This window comes from Anastrepha obliqua, chromosome 2, assembly GCF_027943255.1.
Source record: "Anastrepha obliqua isolate idAnaObli1 chromosome 2, idAnaObli1_1.0, whole genome shotgun sequence".
In the NCBI taxonomy this organism is placed as follows: domain Eukaryota; kingdom Metazoa; phylum Arthropoda; class Insecta; order Diptera; family Tephritidae; genus Anastrepha; species Anastrepha obliqua.
This window is the reverse complement of record NC_072893.1, coordinates 67,560,325-67,580,774: the sequence shown is the minus strand read 5'-3', so window position 1 is coordinate 67,580,774 and position 20,450 is coordinate 67,560,325. Positions and strand designations below refer to the sequence as shown.

At 38.2% G+C, this 20,450-nt stretch overlaps 1 protein-coding gene across 1 annotated transcript; it reads right to left on the bottom strand.

The window, feature by feature from the left end:
• Window positions 1–282: 282 nt before the first annotated feature.
• Window positions 283–11,526, bottom strand: LOC129238771 (sodium-dependent neutral amino acid transporter B(0)AT3). The gene is made up of 10 exons (XM_054873949.1): window positions 11,437–11,526; window positions 10,887–11,197; window positions 9,491–9,668; window positions 9,221–9,412; window positions 3,483–3,717; window positions 1,485–1,837; window positions 1,190–1,393; window positions 954–1,111; window positions 627–890; window positions 283–565 (listed from the first exon to the last, which is right to left on the bottom strand). Exons 1-10 carry the CDS (start codon window positions 11,524–11,526, stop codon window positions 367–369), a joined length of 2,184 nt encoding a protein of 727 aa, XP_054729924.1. The 3' UTR covers window positions 283–366.
• Between the last annotated feature and the right edge of the window lie 8,924 nt (window positions 11,527–20,450).

The following is a 20,450-nucleotide window of genomic DNA, read 5'->3' as shown; positions in this document are numbered from 1 at the left end:
TATTGTATAGTTGAGTCTCCATGCCAGTTTGTCCACCAAAACACCAAAAAATGTAGTTGTTAATTTAAAAAGTTTCTTACTTCCACTCCTTTACAGTTTTCGCTAAAGTTTAACTATTTTTTTATTTATATTAATTTTACTATTTTACTATTTGTTTTATTTCCCATTTCGCGGCCTGCTTATGGTTTTTTCTCTTTGCTTTATATTCCACGACGGTTTCTGGCAACGCGTCAATGCCTCTTATGAATGCCTTTATGCCTCTTTATATGAATGCGTCCGCTTTTCCAACATTTTATTGATTTTTCCATCATTATGTAGTATTTTTTAAATTCAGCTCTTTCCTTGAATAGTTTGCGTTTGCTCTATTTACTCCTCTTCTTCGAGCGATTTCTCAGGTAGTCCATATTTCGGACAACACATCCCCTCTGTGCCGTCCATATTAAAACAAAATATTGTGCGTTCGATTTCTGTGGGTTCATGTGGCACAATGCCGTGCACTTCTTTCAGCTCTGCTTCTGGGAACCAGGCAGGATCCGAGTCCTCTACCACCTTTATGCCACAGAGCCTGTGTGAAAACAAAAAAACCTTTTTTCCTCTTCAACCTAAGAACCGAATATACGGCATACCTCAATATCGCCACGATCGGTATCCACAGTATTGATGAGAGTATCAGGAAAAATGCAATGACAATACACCAATGCGGCCACTCCAGTTGTTCAGTCAGCCCTTTGGCAGCTATCCAAGCGGGATAGCTGCTGCCCTCGGTGAGCAGCTGATAGAAAGAGGCTAACAGAATGGTTATCATAGCGCAGGGTGAAAGATATTTCCAGCATATCATCCAATATAAGCCAGGGCGTGAACCAGTCATCATCTCGATGTCGTCGGAAAACCTATGTGGGCAAAGGTAAGGAAATAAAGTAAAATTATAACTTTGACGATCAATACACACCCACCTTCTGACACCGTACACATAACTGATCGAAAGGCATTCGAAGAGTGCAATGATTAGAAGCGGAAAATTACCCGCAAAACTATCCATTAGTTGAAATATGTAGCTACCAGCGCCGTTAGCAAAGCACATAGAGATCAAACAACAGGAAAAACAGAGACCCTGCAATAATAGACGATATGAAGAGGCTTTGTATGCAAAAATTCTTGCTCGCAAAGAAGATAAAAATTCATTACTCACCCCCACAAGCCATTCTTTAGGTAGATTTGGAAATAATTTCATATCCACCAGCGAGGTTACGACACCTTCCAGTGTGCCGAATTGTGAGTCAATGCCGAGTGTAAAAAGCATCAGAAAGAAGAGCACCGCCCAGATTTGAGCACCAGGAAATTGATTGATCGCTTCAGTGAATATAATGAATGCCAAACCGGTACCAGAAGCGCTCTGCCATGAAGAATTGTGGAGAATTTTTTAATGAAATTAAATTATTTTAAAATTTTTTTCTTGTCCTTTTTTTTGTAGTTTAAACACTCACATTTGCCAGTTCTTTTTCGAGATCACAAACTGGTAGATTCGTCGTTTTATTCTGCGTAATCAGACTCTGTCGTTCCTCGTTACAGCGATCGAATGTGGATGTGGCCTTGAAGCCGATCACTGAAAAGACCACAACACCGGCAAACATGGAAGTGCCACAATTTGTGAGAGAAACCAAAATGGCATCGCGGTAACAGTTGTTGTTAGCAGGATTGTAAGAACTAAAGGCGATCAAACCTCCAAAAGCGAGACCTAAAGAAAAGAAAATCTGTGTGCCAGCTTCTAACCAAACGACGGGGTCCAGTAGTGTTTCCCAACGTGGCGTGAAGAGATGAGCGACGCCTTCTGAAGCACCTGGAAGAGACAAGAGCGATTATGGGAAAAGTTCGAGAAGCGAAATGTCGTCTAACAGAGCATTTAACAGTTTAAAATCAAGTTCTTGGCAGATAGTGATGTGCATTTTTTATTATTTTGTATTATAAGTTTAGTAGGTGTTGGCTTAGAATGTTAGATTTTTAATCTGAAGTTGATCATGGGTCTTCGAGCTCGTAAAAAAGGGAGTGAAAAAATATAACAACTTGGGTTCAGCCTTGTAAAAATGCGAATATTTCTGCCACCTTTTTGCATGTTTATCGATGCATTTGTTTCTCGCCGCAATGTGCAACCGGATCTAAGTGACAATACAAATTATTTGAGTTGAAATATTTGTAGCAAACAGGGTGGTCCAATATTAATGCACGCGAATTTACATGAAAATTTCTTGAGGCTGGCTTACTAATGGACTTAACTCACAGACGCTTGCTTCGTAGAGTGGGTAAGAACAAAACCCGTCTACTTCGCTTGGTCGATTTTCATCTTACAAGCCAACTTTGGAGCACATAATTACCGGAAAATAAAAATATTCATAAAAAGTAGAGTTGGCGATACTACCTAGTTTTATATCTGACCAATACTGGCTCCCCAAAAGCATTTCTCAAAAATGTATGCAGAGTTCTTTATGATGATTACATTTGATGAGTGATGGCACCAATGCCATGGAAACCACATTTTGGCTGACAGTGAGCCCTAAGGACCCGCGTTTGCCGAAATTGTATGAACTATAATAAGCGACATGGACTTGAAGGATATTTATTTTTAGCAGCGGGGGGCGCCATACCACGCATCCCGTGAAACAGTCGATCTCTAGCACGCTAATCATGCCGGTGTTTATTGGCCGCCCCGGAGCTACAAATTGATCGCATTGGACTCTCTCTTTTGAGGGAACACATTGTGTGCCCAATAATGAAAACTCAGTCAAATAATAATGAAAATTTCTTTATTGTTTTTCAAAATATTCTCAATGAAGTCAATATACTGCATTCGCTTACACCAATTTTCAAAGCACTTTTGCCACTCAGAAGTGGATACCTCTCAAACGAGCTGCTTACGAGTATTAAAGGTTTCAATAGCTTTTTCAGGCGTACAAAAACGTTGACCTTGAAATTTATTTTGGATCTACGGGAACAAAAAGAAATAATTTGCTGCCAAATAGGACTGTAAGGCAAAGACTTTTCTTTGGGGGCACCTTGAAAAATTTATGTTATGCGGATAATTGGAAAGCGGTTCAGGCCATTAGGGCGAATATCGTTCGAGCCATTCGTGATTATTCCGTTATCCTCGCGCGAAGCCATCAACAAGGGATCTAAAATTAAGGTTGACTTCATGCTTTACTACGAAGCCAGACAAGCTAACCACTTGAATGAAAAAATATTTACTCTTTCTAATAAATATAATAATGTTTTTATTTATTTTATTTTATACATTTTATTTTATTTTATTTTATTATTTTTCAAAAATTGACACGTATTTGGACCACCCTTTATGTGCATTTATAAAGCGTATTATTTGACTGAAATTATTTCTGCTTCACTAATTGAACTTGACTTTAAAAGATTTCGTTTTTTTTTTTTGGTTTTATTTTTTAACTTCATTCATTTCCTTCGCGCTTTTAAACACTCACCTTTCAGCGTAATGCCACGAAAGAAGAATATAATGAGCACCACATATGGAAATATGGCGGTCATATAGACGATTTTACCCGACGACGTAATCCCTTGTACCATACAGATGTAGACAAGAAACCATGAAACTATCAACGATATAGCCATGTGATAATTAAAAGTTTCCGGCTCATTGACGCTTTCGGAGCACTGAAGTGTGGTGCGGTACCAGTAGAACTGCGTGGGCGAGGAGGCCTAGGTGCGAAGAAATAATGATGCATACATACAAACATATTTCAGTAGGTGTGATTAGATGATGCATGTTTGTACGCGCGTGTAATTTCAATGGCTGTCATTTGTAAGTAAATATGTGTCTGTATATTAGTGTAAATTTGAAAAGGTGAAGTAAGTGAATTAAATAAGTCTGCACATATTTAAGATTGCTTAGTTATAAATACATAGGTAACACATGAGCTGAGAAGACCCGGGCCTAGAAAAAAAAAATACGTAGAGGTGGGAGCAATTCGAAGTTCAATTCATGTAGTTTTGCCATTGGTTTGATTGACTTGTGACACGGTGCGTTGTCTTGATGAAACACAATTTTTACTTTGACATATGTGGATGTTTCTTTGTAATGTCGGCCTTCAAACGCTCCAATAACGCTATATAATATTCACTGTTGGTGGTATTTCCCTTCTCCAGATAGTCGATGAATATTACATCCGCGCATCTCAAAACACCGAGGCCATAACCTTTCCAGCCGATTGTTGTGCTTACGGATACTTTGGACGTAGATCACCATTTGCTGTCCGCTCAGATGACGGAGTGAAGTGATGGATCCATGTTTCATTTATTACGTTTAAGCATGGCAGAACACAGCTCAGAATCATCAACACGTTTTTGTTTTTGGTCAACAGTAAGCAAACCGACTTTGACTTTGAACAGAGCTTTCTCATAGTTCAATGCTCATGCCAACACATTTTTTTTATATCATTACGATGTCAGCTAACACACGAAACTTCACTTTTCGATCATTCAAAACAATTTTGTGGATTTTTTTTAGGTTTTCTGGCGTTACCGCCTCATTTGGACGCAGTGGACGGTGCATCATCGGTGTCTCTACGACCACGTTTGAAGTCAGCAAACCATCGTTTTATTGGTGTTTCTGATGGAGCGGAGTCCCCATAAGACTTTTTAAGCCATTGCTTCGGTTGACCGGTATTTTTCCCCATCAAGAAACAATGTAAAATTAAAACACGAAATTCTTTTTGATCCATTCTTTTGAAAATAATAGAAGTAGCGTCACTCTTAGCACAATATTTCGCGAAGTATTGAATAGAATAGCAGGAAATTTTAGCAGCTGTCTTTTTAAGGTTAGTATCATAGTATATCACCGGCCGCCGTAGCCGAATGGGTTGGTGCGTGATTACCATTCGGAATTCACAGAGAGAACGTTAGTTCGAGTCTCGGTGAAACACCAAAATTAAGAAAAACATTTTTCTAATAGCGGTCACCCCTCGGCAGGCAATGGCAAACCTCCGAGTGTATTTCTGCAGTTCTGATATCGATAACTTTTTTTAAGAAATAATATACTATACACTCGTGATCAGGGCCGTGGAGAGAGTATTCGGGCCCCGGGGGAAACTTGAGATGCGGGCCCCTTCAAATTTTTTTATTTATCAAAATGCGTATTATGTTATAGTGATATAACATTTAAACATTGAAAAACTCATCGATAAAATTTTTGATAGAATTAATTATGAAATATTGATTAAAATGAATTTTAGAAAACTCTTCAGCAGATCTGAAATTAAAAAACGCAGCTGAAAAAAGTTAAAATTATTTATTCATTTTGTGAGCCTTACAAATATTTGAAAATGACTGCCACGATGCTTAGAATTTTGCTTTTCTTGCTTTAGCTGAGGCAAAAGCTCTTATAATATCATCGAAGTCGAGTTTCCTTGCTAACTCAGATGTTCCATTTTAATAAGAGCTCAATAATATACACATTTGTATCACCATATTATATTTATTCTTCGTAATCGTGATCATAACATTCGATATGGTGACACCAAAAAAAGTCTCTGTGACGGAACTCTGGTAGAAGTATTATTTACTAACTATATTTTTTCAAGCAGGATATTTCTTGGAATTACCCTCGAGTTCGGGCCCCTCTGAAAACTCCGGGCCCGGGGGAAAAAGTACCCGATCCCCCCCCCCCCTTCTCGTCGGGCCTGCTCGTGATTCTATCATTACACCGCGTTACACACATTCTGTCCTATGAACCAAATATACTTTTTCGGAAAGGAGATAAAAAATAAAAATAACGTGTTTAGGCGATTTTCATGTACAAGTCACAATTTTTTTGTTTGTTTGTATTTTATAACTTTAAACGAGCACTTCTTGTATGCATATCTGTATAGCCACACGATCTCAAGATTAGCTTAACGGATTTGAATGAAATTGGGCACACAGATAGTGTATCACATTTCTAGACTTTTCACCTAGGTGTTGTCACTGACAATGTTTCACAAAGTTGCCGCCTGTTTGAAATTAAAAAAAAAAAATTGCATGAGATATGCCAATGTGAGTATCAAAAGAAAGGTATTTCACTCCGCATTACAATAGAGATATAAAACCCCGAATGTTTTTATTAATTTTATTATATTAAAATTAAAAATTGTTATATTAAAAATTTTCCTTCAAGTTATGCCGAAAATCGCCGATACACGTGTATTTTTATTTTTTCTCCCCTTTCCGAAAAAGTATATTTGGTTCATAGGACAGAAAAAAAGTTCGTTTTTGTAACGCAGTGTTATTATTATAATAATTATTATTATTATTATGAAGGAATTTAGCACTGCAATCTGAAAGATCTATTGCACCACCTTCATGGAATTTATAGATTTTCTCTTCGCCCATCCTCTATAACTTTTAGTATTTGCGCTATTTTAGTAAGTTTTATTTCCTCCCTTGGTAAAATATGTTTACCCAGGTGTTAGGCATCAGTGCTGGGCAAGATCTCTCTCTCTAGGGCTAGAGCTAGTAAGATGATTCAAACTACAATGCCTGTTGGAATTCCTGTGATGATACAGTAACCACATTTTGGGTGGAAACACTTTACTCTTGACTACGTAGCCTCAAATCCAAGACACTCCTAAACAAAATTTTATTTAAATTGTTTGGTTTTTTCAGTGAGACGCAACTTTAATATTACTGTTTGCTTGATCAATCTGAACCTCCCTGATTTTTATGAAAAAATTACGCAATAGCAAGAGTTTGAAATAAAAAAGTGCTCATGTCAATTTTATTGGTACAGAACTTTTTCCTGGCACCTTGTGCCAACATAAATTTATTAGTACCTTTAATACTAACGTCAGCGTTATAATAAGATGATGGCGCAAGATTGATCACACTATCTGAAGATTTATAATTTTTGCAAATGTTGTCGTTACTCAATTATATTTGACACTTGTGAACTATACCGCTGCAGTTTACAAACGAACAAGCAATGGAGTGCGTAAGGGTCAATAAATTTTTTTTTATTTAGTTAAAAAGTTATTCAACAACAAAAGTAAGTTTAAGAAGTACACATTAAAAAACTGCAGAGAAATTTATTGAATCGTATCAGAGATTCTACATGCCGAGGATAATTTACAAAGTTTTAATTTATGGGGCAGCTATTATCTGGAAGCCTTGGAAGCACGCAACAAGGTGAAATTTCAGTGAGCATCTCACTAAAAAAAGTTTAAGTGAAAAAACGAAGAAGGGCTTGAAAAAAAACTTTGCAGTCATCATAACATCCTTTTATATCGTCGCTAACAAGAGGTAATAAAATCTATACAAACATATACGAAATCGACAGCGATGCATAAAGTTTGCTAAGAGAAAAATGTATGGAAGTTTCTGCATATACTGAAACGTCTGACTTAAAAAAGTGCAGTATTGAAGATAGTGAGTTATACCCGTTTTATACCCGCTAGTGGCGAATCTTCCTCGATAAATTTGCCCAAATACAGCGAGCAGTGAAGTGACGAATCGAAAGCGCCTTTTGTTCTCTAGCTTTTTATCTGGTAGCAATACGTAAAAATAAAGAAAAGGAGGTCTGAAAAGCCTTAACCCTGCGAAGATGGGCTCTACAGTTATAATGATATATTCAACCAATTTCATTCAAATTTGATCTCTCGATTAGCCGCTGCCCAAGCGACTTAAGCCCAAATTTTTAAATACAAATCTTATTGTTTGCAGATTTCATAATTTAATTCCAAGTAAATCGATGATATCGCCCACTGTGTGATGTGGAGACTTGTAATTCGATGAAATGCATCATATTTAAGAAAAAAGTGAATTTTTTAGTTTTTGTCAGTTACGGTCTTGTGGAATCCTGGTGACAATACAGGGTTTGATTGTAAAGTAATGAGCCTTATTTTTTTAAGCAGTTTTATTAAACCTTTTGGCTTATACAACTAATATTCTTCAAAATAGGACCCTGGAGCGTCAATACACCGCTGGTAGCTGTCCTTCCACTGCAAGAAACATTTTTTAAACTCATCCGCCGGAATCGCGTTCAATTCGGCTGTCACAGTTTTTTGGATCGCCTAGATGGAGTCGAAACGCATCCCCTTCAGCTTTCTTTTCAGGCGCGGGAACAAGAAGAAGTCCGGAGGGGACAGGTCTGGGCTGTAGGGAGGGTGGGGAAGCACCGTAACCCCCATCTTGGCCAATGCAGAGGTGCAGAGGAAGGCGGTGTGCGCCGGCGCATTGTCGTGATGAAGGGTCCAATTGTTGACGAGGTCGAGCCGAACCCGGGCGACGGGGTTTTTCAGCCGAAGGAGCACTTCTTTGTAAAATGCCGCGTTTACAGAGCTTCCTGGAGGTACAAATTCCTTGTGGACGATGCCTCGCGAGTCGAAAAAGATGATCAGCACTGCAAAATCCTAACACACTTTTAAAACAGTTTTCACGCGCGGATCGATGTTGACTGCACCGCTGTTGCCAGCGAACTGGGACCGGTTTCTAGTGGAAGCGGAAGGTCCAACGATCATTTTCCCCCAACAACCGATTCGGTTGATCGCTTGGCAGACGCTCCGCGCGGGAAGGCTCATTTCTTTTCAATCAAACCCTGTATGAAATGTTGTGTACTCTATTAGGAATTTAGAGTTCAATTTGGCGCTTTTGTGCATATTTCTAAAGTTCCTATATTCTATACTATTTGAAATTTATTGTTACCTCATCTAGAGAATTGCCTTGACTTAGACCATCCAACTATTTTTTGTTTCAAAATATGAATAAATGCAATTTGGTTGGAGTGAAGAAGTTATTAATGTAGCAAAGGAATCGTTTTATTTGGAGGACATAAAAAATTGGAAAAATTTCGCATGAAATTTATCGTGTTAAAAATAAAACTAAAATTTTTTCGCCGCATAAAGGATTCTTTGTTTACATTTTCAGATGGTTATTTTCTCACCCTGGTACCTAATCTCTTAATTTAATAAAGTTCTCGTTAATCGACGAATCATCAACTCATTAAGTTTAAAATAAATAATACATATACAAATGCATGCGAAAATACATTTTTAATAAATATACTCACATTTCTTCAAATCGTTTCTATTTATGCTCAAATGAAGGATGTTGAATGTTTGCATACATATACATACGTATGCATGTGTAGTAGGTGTGTGACATTGCTTGGTGTTGCAAATGGTGTGATGAGCTTGTGTGCGTGTGTATGCGAGTGATTGCATTTATTTCTTACCACACATTCCGGCTCATGGTCATAAGTGTAATTGGCATAGAGGCGTGTGGGGCAATCGGCCCACGGCAAAGGTGACTCAAAACTATGCAACAAGTATATGAGGCACCAGGCAATTATGGTATTATAATACAAAGCGACAATATAGCTGACAACTGCGGATGAGATGCCAATGCCGCCCAAATAGGGAGAGACCTGAAAGAGAAATATAAAAACAGAAAAAAACGTAATAATTAAATGGGGCTAAGCTATAATAGTGAATTTCTTATTTACCTGGCTCCACACACCAATCGCACCTTTGCGCAGTCGTTGGCCTACAGCCAATTCCAAATAGAATATAGGCAACCCTTGTATGCACAACATTATGAAGTAGGGCACAAGAAAGGCGCCACCCCCATTCTTCTGCGCCAAATAGGGAAAACGCCAGACATTACCTAAGCCAACGGCATAGCTGCAGCAAAAAACAGATTCATTTTAGAATACTTTCTGTAGGCATCATTTTCATATTAGGTCCTGTGCACACAAGAACAAAATCTACACGATTTTTAGCTATAACTGATTTTTGAATGAAATGTTTTTTAGTATTTTGCGAGATAACTACCGCTGGCAAGCAACTTAGCAAACGTCGCAAAATAGTTGCAAATTGTGTAGTGGGCCTTAATGTTTTGAATATAATTTTGTAAAGGGCGGGCTAACGACTGATTTATTTTTATGTGACTTACAAATTATTTTAACACTAAAGGTGCTGGCCTTCGAATCTCATGGGTTTTCTCACAGGACACTATGCGCGAGGAGTGCATGTTGTGAGGCTTGGAATTACCTCGAGTCCTTTTTGCGGCGGATGTATGGAGCATGAGGTGGAATTATCTCAGCACGTTCTCCGAAGTTGCCCTACTCTGTCGGGGTTAAGATCTAGGCATCTTGGCTCTTACTTCTTTGCTACACCTGCTTATATATCATAGCTGGTGTTGACATTAAAAATCTGATGAATTTGATCAACAGCACAAAGCGGTTGAAACAAACGCAGCACAGTCATCGTTCATAATCCACACACTCTAAAGCCATCCTCCTAATCACCCCACCTCCACCTCCCCCCGCCCTCTTCTTTCATCCCAACGGTTTTCTCTTTCCCCTCACCTCCTTCACAATGGCATCACAAAGGACGAACCCGTTTATCTTCGTCCAAGAGTGCTCATTCCTTGGGCAACCATTCCAACCTAACCTAAAGGTGCTGGCCCAGTGCTTTCGTACTTTGCTTGCTTGACTTCGATAACTGTCAAAAATAAGTAGAATAATACCGAAATATATGAATGAGACCAAATGGCAGCTTTGCTTGAAGCGCTTGAAGTACGGCGAAGTTTCAAATAGCTAAATGTTCTATTTCCAGAAATATAGGAAAAGGTAGGGCGATGGGCAATACTTTCAATGATTCACTTGTAACCATTTTTTCCGAATAATGTTGTATTTTCATCAAAAAACAGCGAGAACTTAATTGCGCACCTAATATTAAAATCGATCGAACAATGCCCATCGTGTAGCGTAGGCTTTTATGCGATGTGGCACCAAAGAAATTATTAGGTAGCATACAAAACGTACAACCTGTGACGTGGCATTAAATGTCTTAGTAACACCTTAACTCTTAGCATCTACGCCATCACACTTTACTTACCCTATGGTTGCGAGCAAAAACATGATTTTGTTATCCCAACTTTCACGTTCGTCGCCCTCCTTTTCACCTTCGACAATGTCTTCTTCCTGCGCTTCAACTGTGGCTGATACGGCAGCTGCTAATTCTGCTTTCGATTTACTAGTACTCGCCTCCGCGCCGAAGCCATCTGGTTCCAATTCATTCGATTCATCAAAAGTATCGCCTAGGAATGCTTGATTGGTCGCACCATACATGGGCTGATGGTGGTGGTGATGGTGATGATGTGTGCCGCTGCCATGGTGTTCTTTGGGCACAAGACGCCCGCGCATTTCCTAAGCAGGACAAAGAGCAACAAAAAATCAAACGAAATTAAATTGAGACCAAAAAATGTGGTGAACAAAATTGTGTTATAAATACTTTATATTCAAGAGTATTAAAAAATTATTTGAATAAATTAAGCCGCACAAGAATATTTGTAAGTAATCAAGTCAGCATTGTAGAGGAGGGTGTGCCCTATCTTACATTTAGTATACACGTATCTAGCGCTACTTCCTACAATGGAGCTACTCACCCGCAATTCCAGCTGGTCAATGCTCTTTTGACTTTTCAGCACAATATCGCGGGAACTTTGCCTTCGCAGAAGCTGTGCTGTATTCGCCATTTTGACTTTATTTATTTAATTTAATATTTTTACAATCGTTTAATTATTTCGTGTATTTTTTTATTTAGTGATGCTTTTGTTCTTGTGTTTCCCCAGTATGGCTGTTGCGTTTAGTACATTCAGTAATCATTAAATGCGTGGATTTTATTATTATTCATTATTTTTTGAATTTTAAGCGTTTTTAAATCAAATCAAATTGGTGCACATTACCCTTAGTGTGCTTTCTTCAGTGTCGTGCTGTTATTCTTTTCTAAATCCGCTAACGGCGAGTGTCACTAACAAAATTTTTGCGGTCATTCGTAAGATCAACGCCACTCGTTAATAGTTCTTTGTGCAACAAAATTTTGATGTGCTTGAACATGCATTTTATATTTCAAAAGACTTTCGTGGTATACGATTGGCTATTGGAGAAAAAATATTTAATAAAAAACTTATTTCAAAAGTTAAAACACATCGATTTTTTTAATGGAAAAAGGGTTTTGTATTCGAAAACGTGCAGTATACATGCAAATGGGTGTCCCTCAGGGTTCAGTTCATGGACCAATTTTGTTTTTGATTTATATTAACTCACTGTTTCGCCTTTTATAGGAAAAGTTAAAGCATTTGCTGTCGATTTGCATTTTAGCAAGTGCCGAGAGGTAATATTATTTTCCATTATACAACCTGTATGGCTGTACTGGACACAAATTATTTACCCATTCTTATATTCCAGAAGAATCTCACGTCAATTTTGCACCGGAAACTGATTGTGAGGAAACTAAAGCGTTTTTCAGTAAGAGCGCTTCAACTTTTTTTTTGAATAAAACACAAACGGTTTGACTTTTTTAACTAATTTTTTGGAGGCTCACAAAATCGAAATTTTTTTCTTCACTCATCTTATAGTAAATCATTTCAAGAATGTTGTGTCAAAATTTTAAGTGGATCGGAGCAGAACTCTCAAAGTTATAGCCTTTGTAGGCACTCTACCTCGAATGCGGAGCATCGATAATTTTTCAGAGTCATTTTTTCAAACGCGTTTTTCCCGAAACGACTTCTTAAAAGTCGGTGCCAATCACAACTCCGAAACTATTCAACCGATTCTTTTCAAATTTGGCACACGTTTTCTAAATCAAAAATACCTCACCCCCCCCCCCCCCCCCCACTGCTCTTTTTTTTTATTTTTTATTTTTTTTTAAGGTTGTTTTTCACTTACAAATATGGCGAAATTTTTCGCCAAAAATGCTCGTTTTACGTGTTTTTGCCACCAAAACTACAAAAATGAAAAAAAAAATTATTAATGGGGGGGGAGCATTACGTCATACTTTAACTGAAAAATTCGACTTTTTTAGTTTCAGATGATTCTACGACGAATGCCGATTGGCACCGCAGAGCACCTCTCGAAAAACATATCTCCAAAAAAACTCTGTCATGGGCTTATTTGTCAATATTTTATTATTAATATTTTTTAAAAACTTATTGAAAAGATGTACAATAACATGCAACTGATTTTATTAAAGTATCTTAAGCCATATTTCTGTAAAAAATTAAAAAAAAAAGTGTTTTTTTTTAGCGCTAAACCCTACAACCCCCTTAAAGTAGCAGCAACAGAACGATTATTTTCATAAAAAATTTGCACGATTTGCAATCGTTGCTCAAGTGTGTAGCGTTCCACGATGAAATGTATACTAATAAAGTTTACATATGTTTGCAGGTCGAAGTAGCTTCTTATTTCTTGGAATTTTAGTCGATCAAAATTTAAGTTGGTCATCGTTCATATTATCACTTTAAAAAATTGTGTTCAAGCAGTATACTGAAAATTTTGTACTATTGTACTAATGGAGTACTATAACAAGTGATCAATTTGGAGATACTTTTTCAATAGCGTTTTTTTTTTTTTTGACAGATCCCGTGTAACTACTGTCAACTAAATACATAATTTTTTTTAGTATTCATTGACATTTCATCATGGAAAGACTTACCCCTCAACAGCATTTTCAAATAGTAATATACCATTGTATAACGAAAATCGGCGCTCTATGAAAAGTGTTCAGCGCGCGATCAGGCCAACATATGTTTACATTCGTCTGTCCTATCGAACGCACTATTGGCAAACTAGACGGCAAACCATTGACAACATTGAGAATAATTTTACATTATTGGATGATACTCGACCGATTAGACCGCGTATAGCCGAAAATGAAGAGAATTTTGCGGCTGTAAAAGAGAGTTTTGCCGTAGACCCGGAAAATTTGATTCGGTGCCAATCTTAACACTTGGCCTGTCTTACGGCGCTACTTGGGCGATTTTACACAAATGTCTAAAATACAGTCCAAGATTTGAAGCCGGCCGATCTTTCAAAGCGTCATAATTTCCGTCGTTGGGCTCTTGAAAAACTCGGCGAAGATCTTTGTTGAGCGATTATGCTTATTTTTGGCTTAATAGCTACGTCAATAAGCAAAATTGCCGAACTTGGGCTGAAGAGCAACCCAAAGCCATTCAAGAACAGCCATTACATCCATTGAACACAACTGATTGGTGCGAAATATGGCTGAAGACGACCTTTTTTCAAAGACGAGGCGACAATATAACAGTGAATGGTGCCATGATAAATGACCCTTTGATGCCGGAAATTCAATCCCATGATCTCTAACAAGAGGGCGCTACTTGCCATACAGCCCGTGGAACAATAGATTTACTGTGTCGTCGTTTCGGTGAGGCAACTTATCTCTCGTCTCGGACCAGTGGATTGGCCACCAAGACCGTGTGGTAATTACATTACAATACATTACAATACCTTTCGACTTTTATGGGGGTATGTAAAGTTTGAATGCTTTGTGAATAAGCCAGCTTCGATTGATGCATTAGAAGTCAGCATTACTAAAGTTATTCACGAAATACAAACCAAAGTTCTCCAGCGAGTCCCAAGCCATTCAAAATTGGTTTTTACGGATGGCCGAATTACGGCGCACATTTGAAAGGGATTTTCTTTAAAACATAAATGTCATGAATGGTTCTACACAGAAATGATAAAGATTCCCCCATCAATTTGAATTTTCGATACCTTGCAAGCCGCTCGCCCGAGAATATCGCGGTTGTGGCTGCCGATGAAACATATGATACCAGCCGATAGGCCGCGAAATAGAGTGCCACCAGACGGACCCTACAGCGAATTTTAATGAAAGACTTGCACAAGTGCCCGTACAAAGTGCAATGCAATTCGCGGACCGAGGTCGCTTGAGAATTACTATGAAGCCATTCTGAATCTCAACAACGACGAGGACAATTTTGTGTCAAAAATTATTGTGACGACGCATTTCTACTTAAACGGTTACGTTAACAAGCAAAATTTTCGTTTTTGGGACACTGAAAATCCGCTAATAGCCGTTACATCCACAACCCATTGTGTGGTGCGGCGTTCAGGCAGAAGGAGTGATTGGGCTGTATTTTTTTGAGGGCGTTACCTGGTGACCGCTACAGGGCTATTATAAACTACTTTTTACTGCCGGAATTGGAGCTTGGTGAAAAATATGGTTCAACCGCATATATATACAGCACGGGCCACAATGGTTATTATGAAAGAAGCTAACAAGATCACCCGATTTAACCATCCCAGACTTCTTTTGACGTCACGTGAACTTCAAGTCACGTGCTTATGTCAACAAGCCTCAAACAATTGCATCACTTAAGGAAAATATGCGGCGTCAGGATTGCGACCAGTTATAGCCGAAAATTTAGCGGAAAATCACTGGCGGCAGCCGCTTGACGAACATCATCTTTTCCATTTTACAGAAAAAATTGTAAAGATTCAAGTAAAGACTTCCATCACTCAAAATTCTTTTCTTTTATTAAGTAAAAAAGTTATTCAAAAATATAATTGGATGAGTCATCCAAACTGTGTAATAGATTAAAAACTTATTTATGTAAATAACTTTACTGCTTTATTAAAAAATCTAAAGAAATTATGATCTTTGACTGACGAAGTAGTTATCTTCACTTTATGCATCAGAACAATAAGTAATTTACAATATTTCTATAAAATTTAATTACCTTGACTACAAAATCGATTTACAGAAAATTTCGTTAATTTTCGTATTGACCTAAAATAATACAATAGCTTTATAAAATTTTCACATTTGCCCATGCAACAAAACGTGCCCAACAACAAAATACAAGCATGGCAAAATATGCAACAGCGAAATCTTTGCATATTTCTAGGCTGCAAAATTTGGCACGACAAACACTATCAATATCGGTTGTTTGTTATTATTTTTTTACTGTAACTTTGCGGCATGTTATATTCTCTCATGAGTACTCTTACATATTTTAATATAGAATTTTTTCCAATTCGCGCTTTTATGCAATCGAGAATTCCAGTAATATGTTTTTTTCTTCTGCAAAAACCTTAACAAATTATTGTCCACTGTGGAGATGAAGCAAGAAATGGAGAAAAAAGTTATTTTCAATAGCTGTCACTGTTTGGCAGGCAATAGCAAACCAGCGAGTTGCATTTCTCATAAAAAATATCTGTTCTAATGCGGCATAATATTGTAGGTGCCTCTATTCGTAGACAATGCCACGACACACAACACAAATTTGAAGGCGAGCTGGGCATAAGACCTAGCAAAGAAATTATTGTATATGCGCCAATTATATTTAAATGAAGAGTCTTATTGATGTATCTATTGTACTTATAATCATTATTATTTATATACATATGTAATCATTATTTATATAAGTATGATACATCATTATAATATAAATTTATATTGTAATATAATTATTACCTATAATATAATGATGTACTTATATACATAAGTAATGATTAATTATTATTTTTATTTTCTTTTTATTTAATATTTACCAGTGCCTTCAACGATTTAAAGGCAAGAAGGTAGCTACCAAAAACAAAATTACTATTGAATTCCTATGGAATAAAATGTTAACAAATCGATATTAATCACCTCTTTTAATTTCTATTCACAAATGACAAAAAAATTATGCCAAAAATAAAAAAAAGCAAATAAATATACGTTTATATATATTTTATTGTTGTTATTGTAATTTTGGGTGATTTTCAGGGTAGCGAATAGGACTATGGTTAAGTTCGTGCGGTTTTTTTTCGAAATTTGAAACTTTATTGACGTAAAATGGTGACAAATTTAATATTCAAAGTATTGTCCATCGCTTGCTACTACTTTTTCCCATCTTTCTGGCAATTCACGGATTCCCTTTGTGAAAAATTCGGTCGGTTTTGCCGCAATCCACGAATCGATCCATTTTTTGACTTCATCGTAATTACGGAAGTGCTGGTCAGCCAGGCCATGTTGCATCGATCGGAAGAGATAGTAATCGGATGGCGCAAGGTCTGGACTATACGGCGGGTGGGGTAGGACATCCCATTTGAGCGTTTCTAAGTATGTTTTGACCACTTGTGCAACATGTGGCCGAGCATTGTCATGTTGCAAAATAACTTTGTCGTGTCTATCGGCGTATTGCGGCCGTTTTTCTCGCAGTGCTCGGCTCAAACGCATCAATTGTCGTCGGTAGACATCCCCCGTAATCGTTTCATTCGGTTTCAGTAGCTCATAATACACAACACCCAGCTGGTCCCACCAGATACACAACATAACCTTCAGGCCATGAATATTCTGCGCCGACGTCGATGTTGAAGCATGCCCAGGGTATCCATACGTTGCCCGACGTTTTGGATTGTCGTAATGGACCCACTTTTCATCGCCAGTCACAATTCGATGCAAAAAACCCTTTCTTTTGTGCCGTTGAAGCAGTTGTTCGCATGCCATAAAACGGCGTTCAACGTCTCTTGGCTTCAATTCATACGGCACCCAATGGCCTACCTTTCGGATCATTCCCATGGCTTTTAAACGTTTGGAAATGGTTGATTGATCAACTCCCAAAGTTTTTGCAACCTCTTCTTGCGTTTGAGCCGGATCTTGATCGAGCAATTCCTCCAATTCGGTGTCCATGAACTTTGGCGGCGCACCCTCGCGTTCTTCGTCTTCCAAGCCAAAATCACCACTTTTAAAGCGTGCAAACCACTTCTGGCACGTTCGCTCAGCTAGAGCATGCTCACCATAAACTTCCACCAAGATACGATGACTTTCGGCTGCTTTTTTCTTCATATTAAAATAATGAAGAAGAATTCCCCGCAAAAACACATTATTTGGCACGAAATTCGACATTTTCAAGTGTGGTAAAAATATTGTTGTTTACGCTTCAAATAAAAAACTTATACTGACGTTTGTGCCTTACGACAGTAGCTCTCCAATGAATGTTTGGAAATGTGGATCGATGGAATAATAATCAAGTTACGCCATCTGTTGTAAAACCGCAAGGAACTTATTCATAGTCCTATTATAAAAAACAGGTGGCGTCATAGCCGAATGGGTTGGTGTGTGACTACCATTCTGAAATCCGAATCTCCGTGTATGAAACAAAATGGTAGACATTTTTTTTTTCTAATATCGGCCGCCCATCGGCAAGCAATGGCAAATCTCCGAAAAAAGGCAAATTCTCGAAAAGCGCTGAAGCAAGCAATCATCGCTAGTAAGAAGGCAAAATGATAGGAACTTCGAAGGGATCTAAATAGCAACCCTTGAGGTCTGGGTTATAAAATTGTAACGGAGAAGCGAAACGCCAACTCCACAGCCGTACATCTACCATAGACAGTGATGCTATCAGCAAAACAGTGGGCAGACTGCTCCCCACACACCCTATGCTGTGCGGGTATCGAGATCCCCACGCTGACGAGATACTCCCACCCTTCATTAAGGAAGAGCTTAAAACCGCGGCAACAAGCCTCAAAACAAACAAAGCTGCAGGCCCAGATGGCATCCCAGCTGAAGCTCTCAAGCTTGTGGCTGAAAGCCGACCAGATGTGTTGCTCGACGTTTACAATGCATGCATGGCTCAAAGCATTTTATCCAAGCTGTGGAAAATACAGAAACTAACGCTGATCAGTGAGAGTAAGGATGCTGGCAGCGCCGGAAAAGTGGTTGAGTAACTCATACAGCGCCGGCTTGCAGAGTCCGTGGAGAGTGCAGGAGGATTGTCAGCAAGGCAATACGGTTTCCGACGCAAAAAATCAACCCTTGGAGCAATAGAGGAGGTGGTAAGCAGCGCTCAACGCAGACGCTACTACCCGAACCGCATCACCATCCTTGCAACGCTTGATGTGGGAAACGCTTTTAACAGCCTATGATGGATAGACATTATAAAGGCATTATGGATTCTCCAGAGCTACATGAGTGAGCGTGAGCTGCTGTACGACACATCAGATGACCAGAAAACATAAGCGAAACGCCTGGCGCAGCTCAAGGATCTATTCTCGGCCCGATCTCTGAAATCTGAGTAACGACGAGATATTGAGCATAGAAATGCTAGAAGATACATATCTAGTAGGATATGCGGACGATGGTCATACCAGCTCGGGACACTGAAAGCGCTAGAAGGAAGCTGAACCAAGACATGATAAGGATGCAAATATGACTTGAGGACCACGGCCTGGAATTTGCCGAACATAAAACAACTTCTGTGAAGGGAAAAGTTAATTTATGGAAAATTGCATATTTCTCATGGGATACAATTGTAATTTTCTAAAAACAAAACAAAAAATAGGGCTATCATATTTTTCACCGTAGTACAAATTTAGCGGATAGTATTAAGAAAAACAAATTTGTTTTAGCCATCCTAGTAATCATATGTACTTCAGCAGACAATATTTTTCACTTTTCCATAGTCCTGTCAGGCTTTATTTTATTTCAAATCGATTTAATCCAAATATAATCTTTCGATTAACTAAACTCGAACCCCACCCATAAAGAACAGATGACGGCACATTACTCATACGCCATGTTGAATGAAAGCATTAATAGTATTTGCAGGCGATATTGTGCGTGTGCAAGTACATATGGGTGTGGGTATTATATATTTACTAGTTATTGTATGCATATTTACATGTGGTGGTACATAAATGCAATACGTTTATAATTACCCATTTGTCATATGTTATAACCACATCACAAAAAGTATGTGGTATGCGTCTTGATGTCCCAGATACCAGAGTATGTATTATTCTTATATATGAATATTAGTAGTAATTACTGAAATCGTTAGTAATTATTAAAATGCACATTCATTGGGGCTTAAATTAGGGTTTTTATGATGAAGCTTCTGCTAGTAAAAAAGTGTATCGTCCCGGAGTATGGCAAAGTAGAAGACTCGTAGAATTAGTCGCATTACGGAAGAGATATAACAATAACTTGCATGCTCTCAAAACCTTGGGAATGCAGCGTTGAGGCCTCCAGCTGTCGAAGGACTGTTTTACTTGCAATCATCAGATCCAACGGCTCATCAGAAAAGGTTTTTTTCAACTCAGTGTGATTGCAATGAAAAGTGAATTCATAAAATAAATAAATAAATAATTAATTGGAGTGTATACTTCTTTTAGGTGTTTGACCGAGCTGCTCCTCATATTTATGGCGCGCATCTGGATATTTTCCCTCAAGTGGAGGGGCGTACAGTTTTACGACTCCGAACGGCAAATGGTTTTTTATGAGGAGCTTTTTCATTGATGAAATACACACAGAAGTTTCCCATTGCCTGGCGAGGGTCGACCGCTATTAGGAAAAACTTTTTCTATCATAGCGCGACGATTATACTGCATATATTCTGCTAAAGATTAACGGAAATTACTCAATATAGAATTCAATTTATTATTTCACTTTCTACGTAGGCCTCCGCCGAAATAACTAAGACCTATGCCCACGATAGTCCGTTCATCAAAATACTTTTCAAACAGATTTCTCAGATTCGCTTTAGATTTTATCGCGAATGCCCTTTTGTGCCTTGACTGAAAACGAATGTCTGAAAATGGTAATTTGAGTTTTGAAAAGATTACAAAGTTAGCTGGGCCAATATCAGGTGAG

Bases quoted from the DNA above. Each gene is read 5' to 3' on its own strand.
- LOC129238771 (XM_054873949.1), bottom strand. From the start codon at position 11,526: ATGGCGAATACAGCACAGCTTCTGCGAAGGCAAAGTTCCCGCGATATT. The intron at 9,413-9,490 runs GTAAATAAGAAA...TTTCTCTTTCAG, and splicing joins CGATTGGTGTGTGGAGCCAG to GTCTCTCCCTATTTGGGCGG. The intron at 1,838-3,482 runs GTGAGTGTTTAA...TGTCTCTTCCAG, and splicing joins TCGTGGCATTACGCTGAAAG to GTGCTTCAGAAGGCGTCGCT.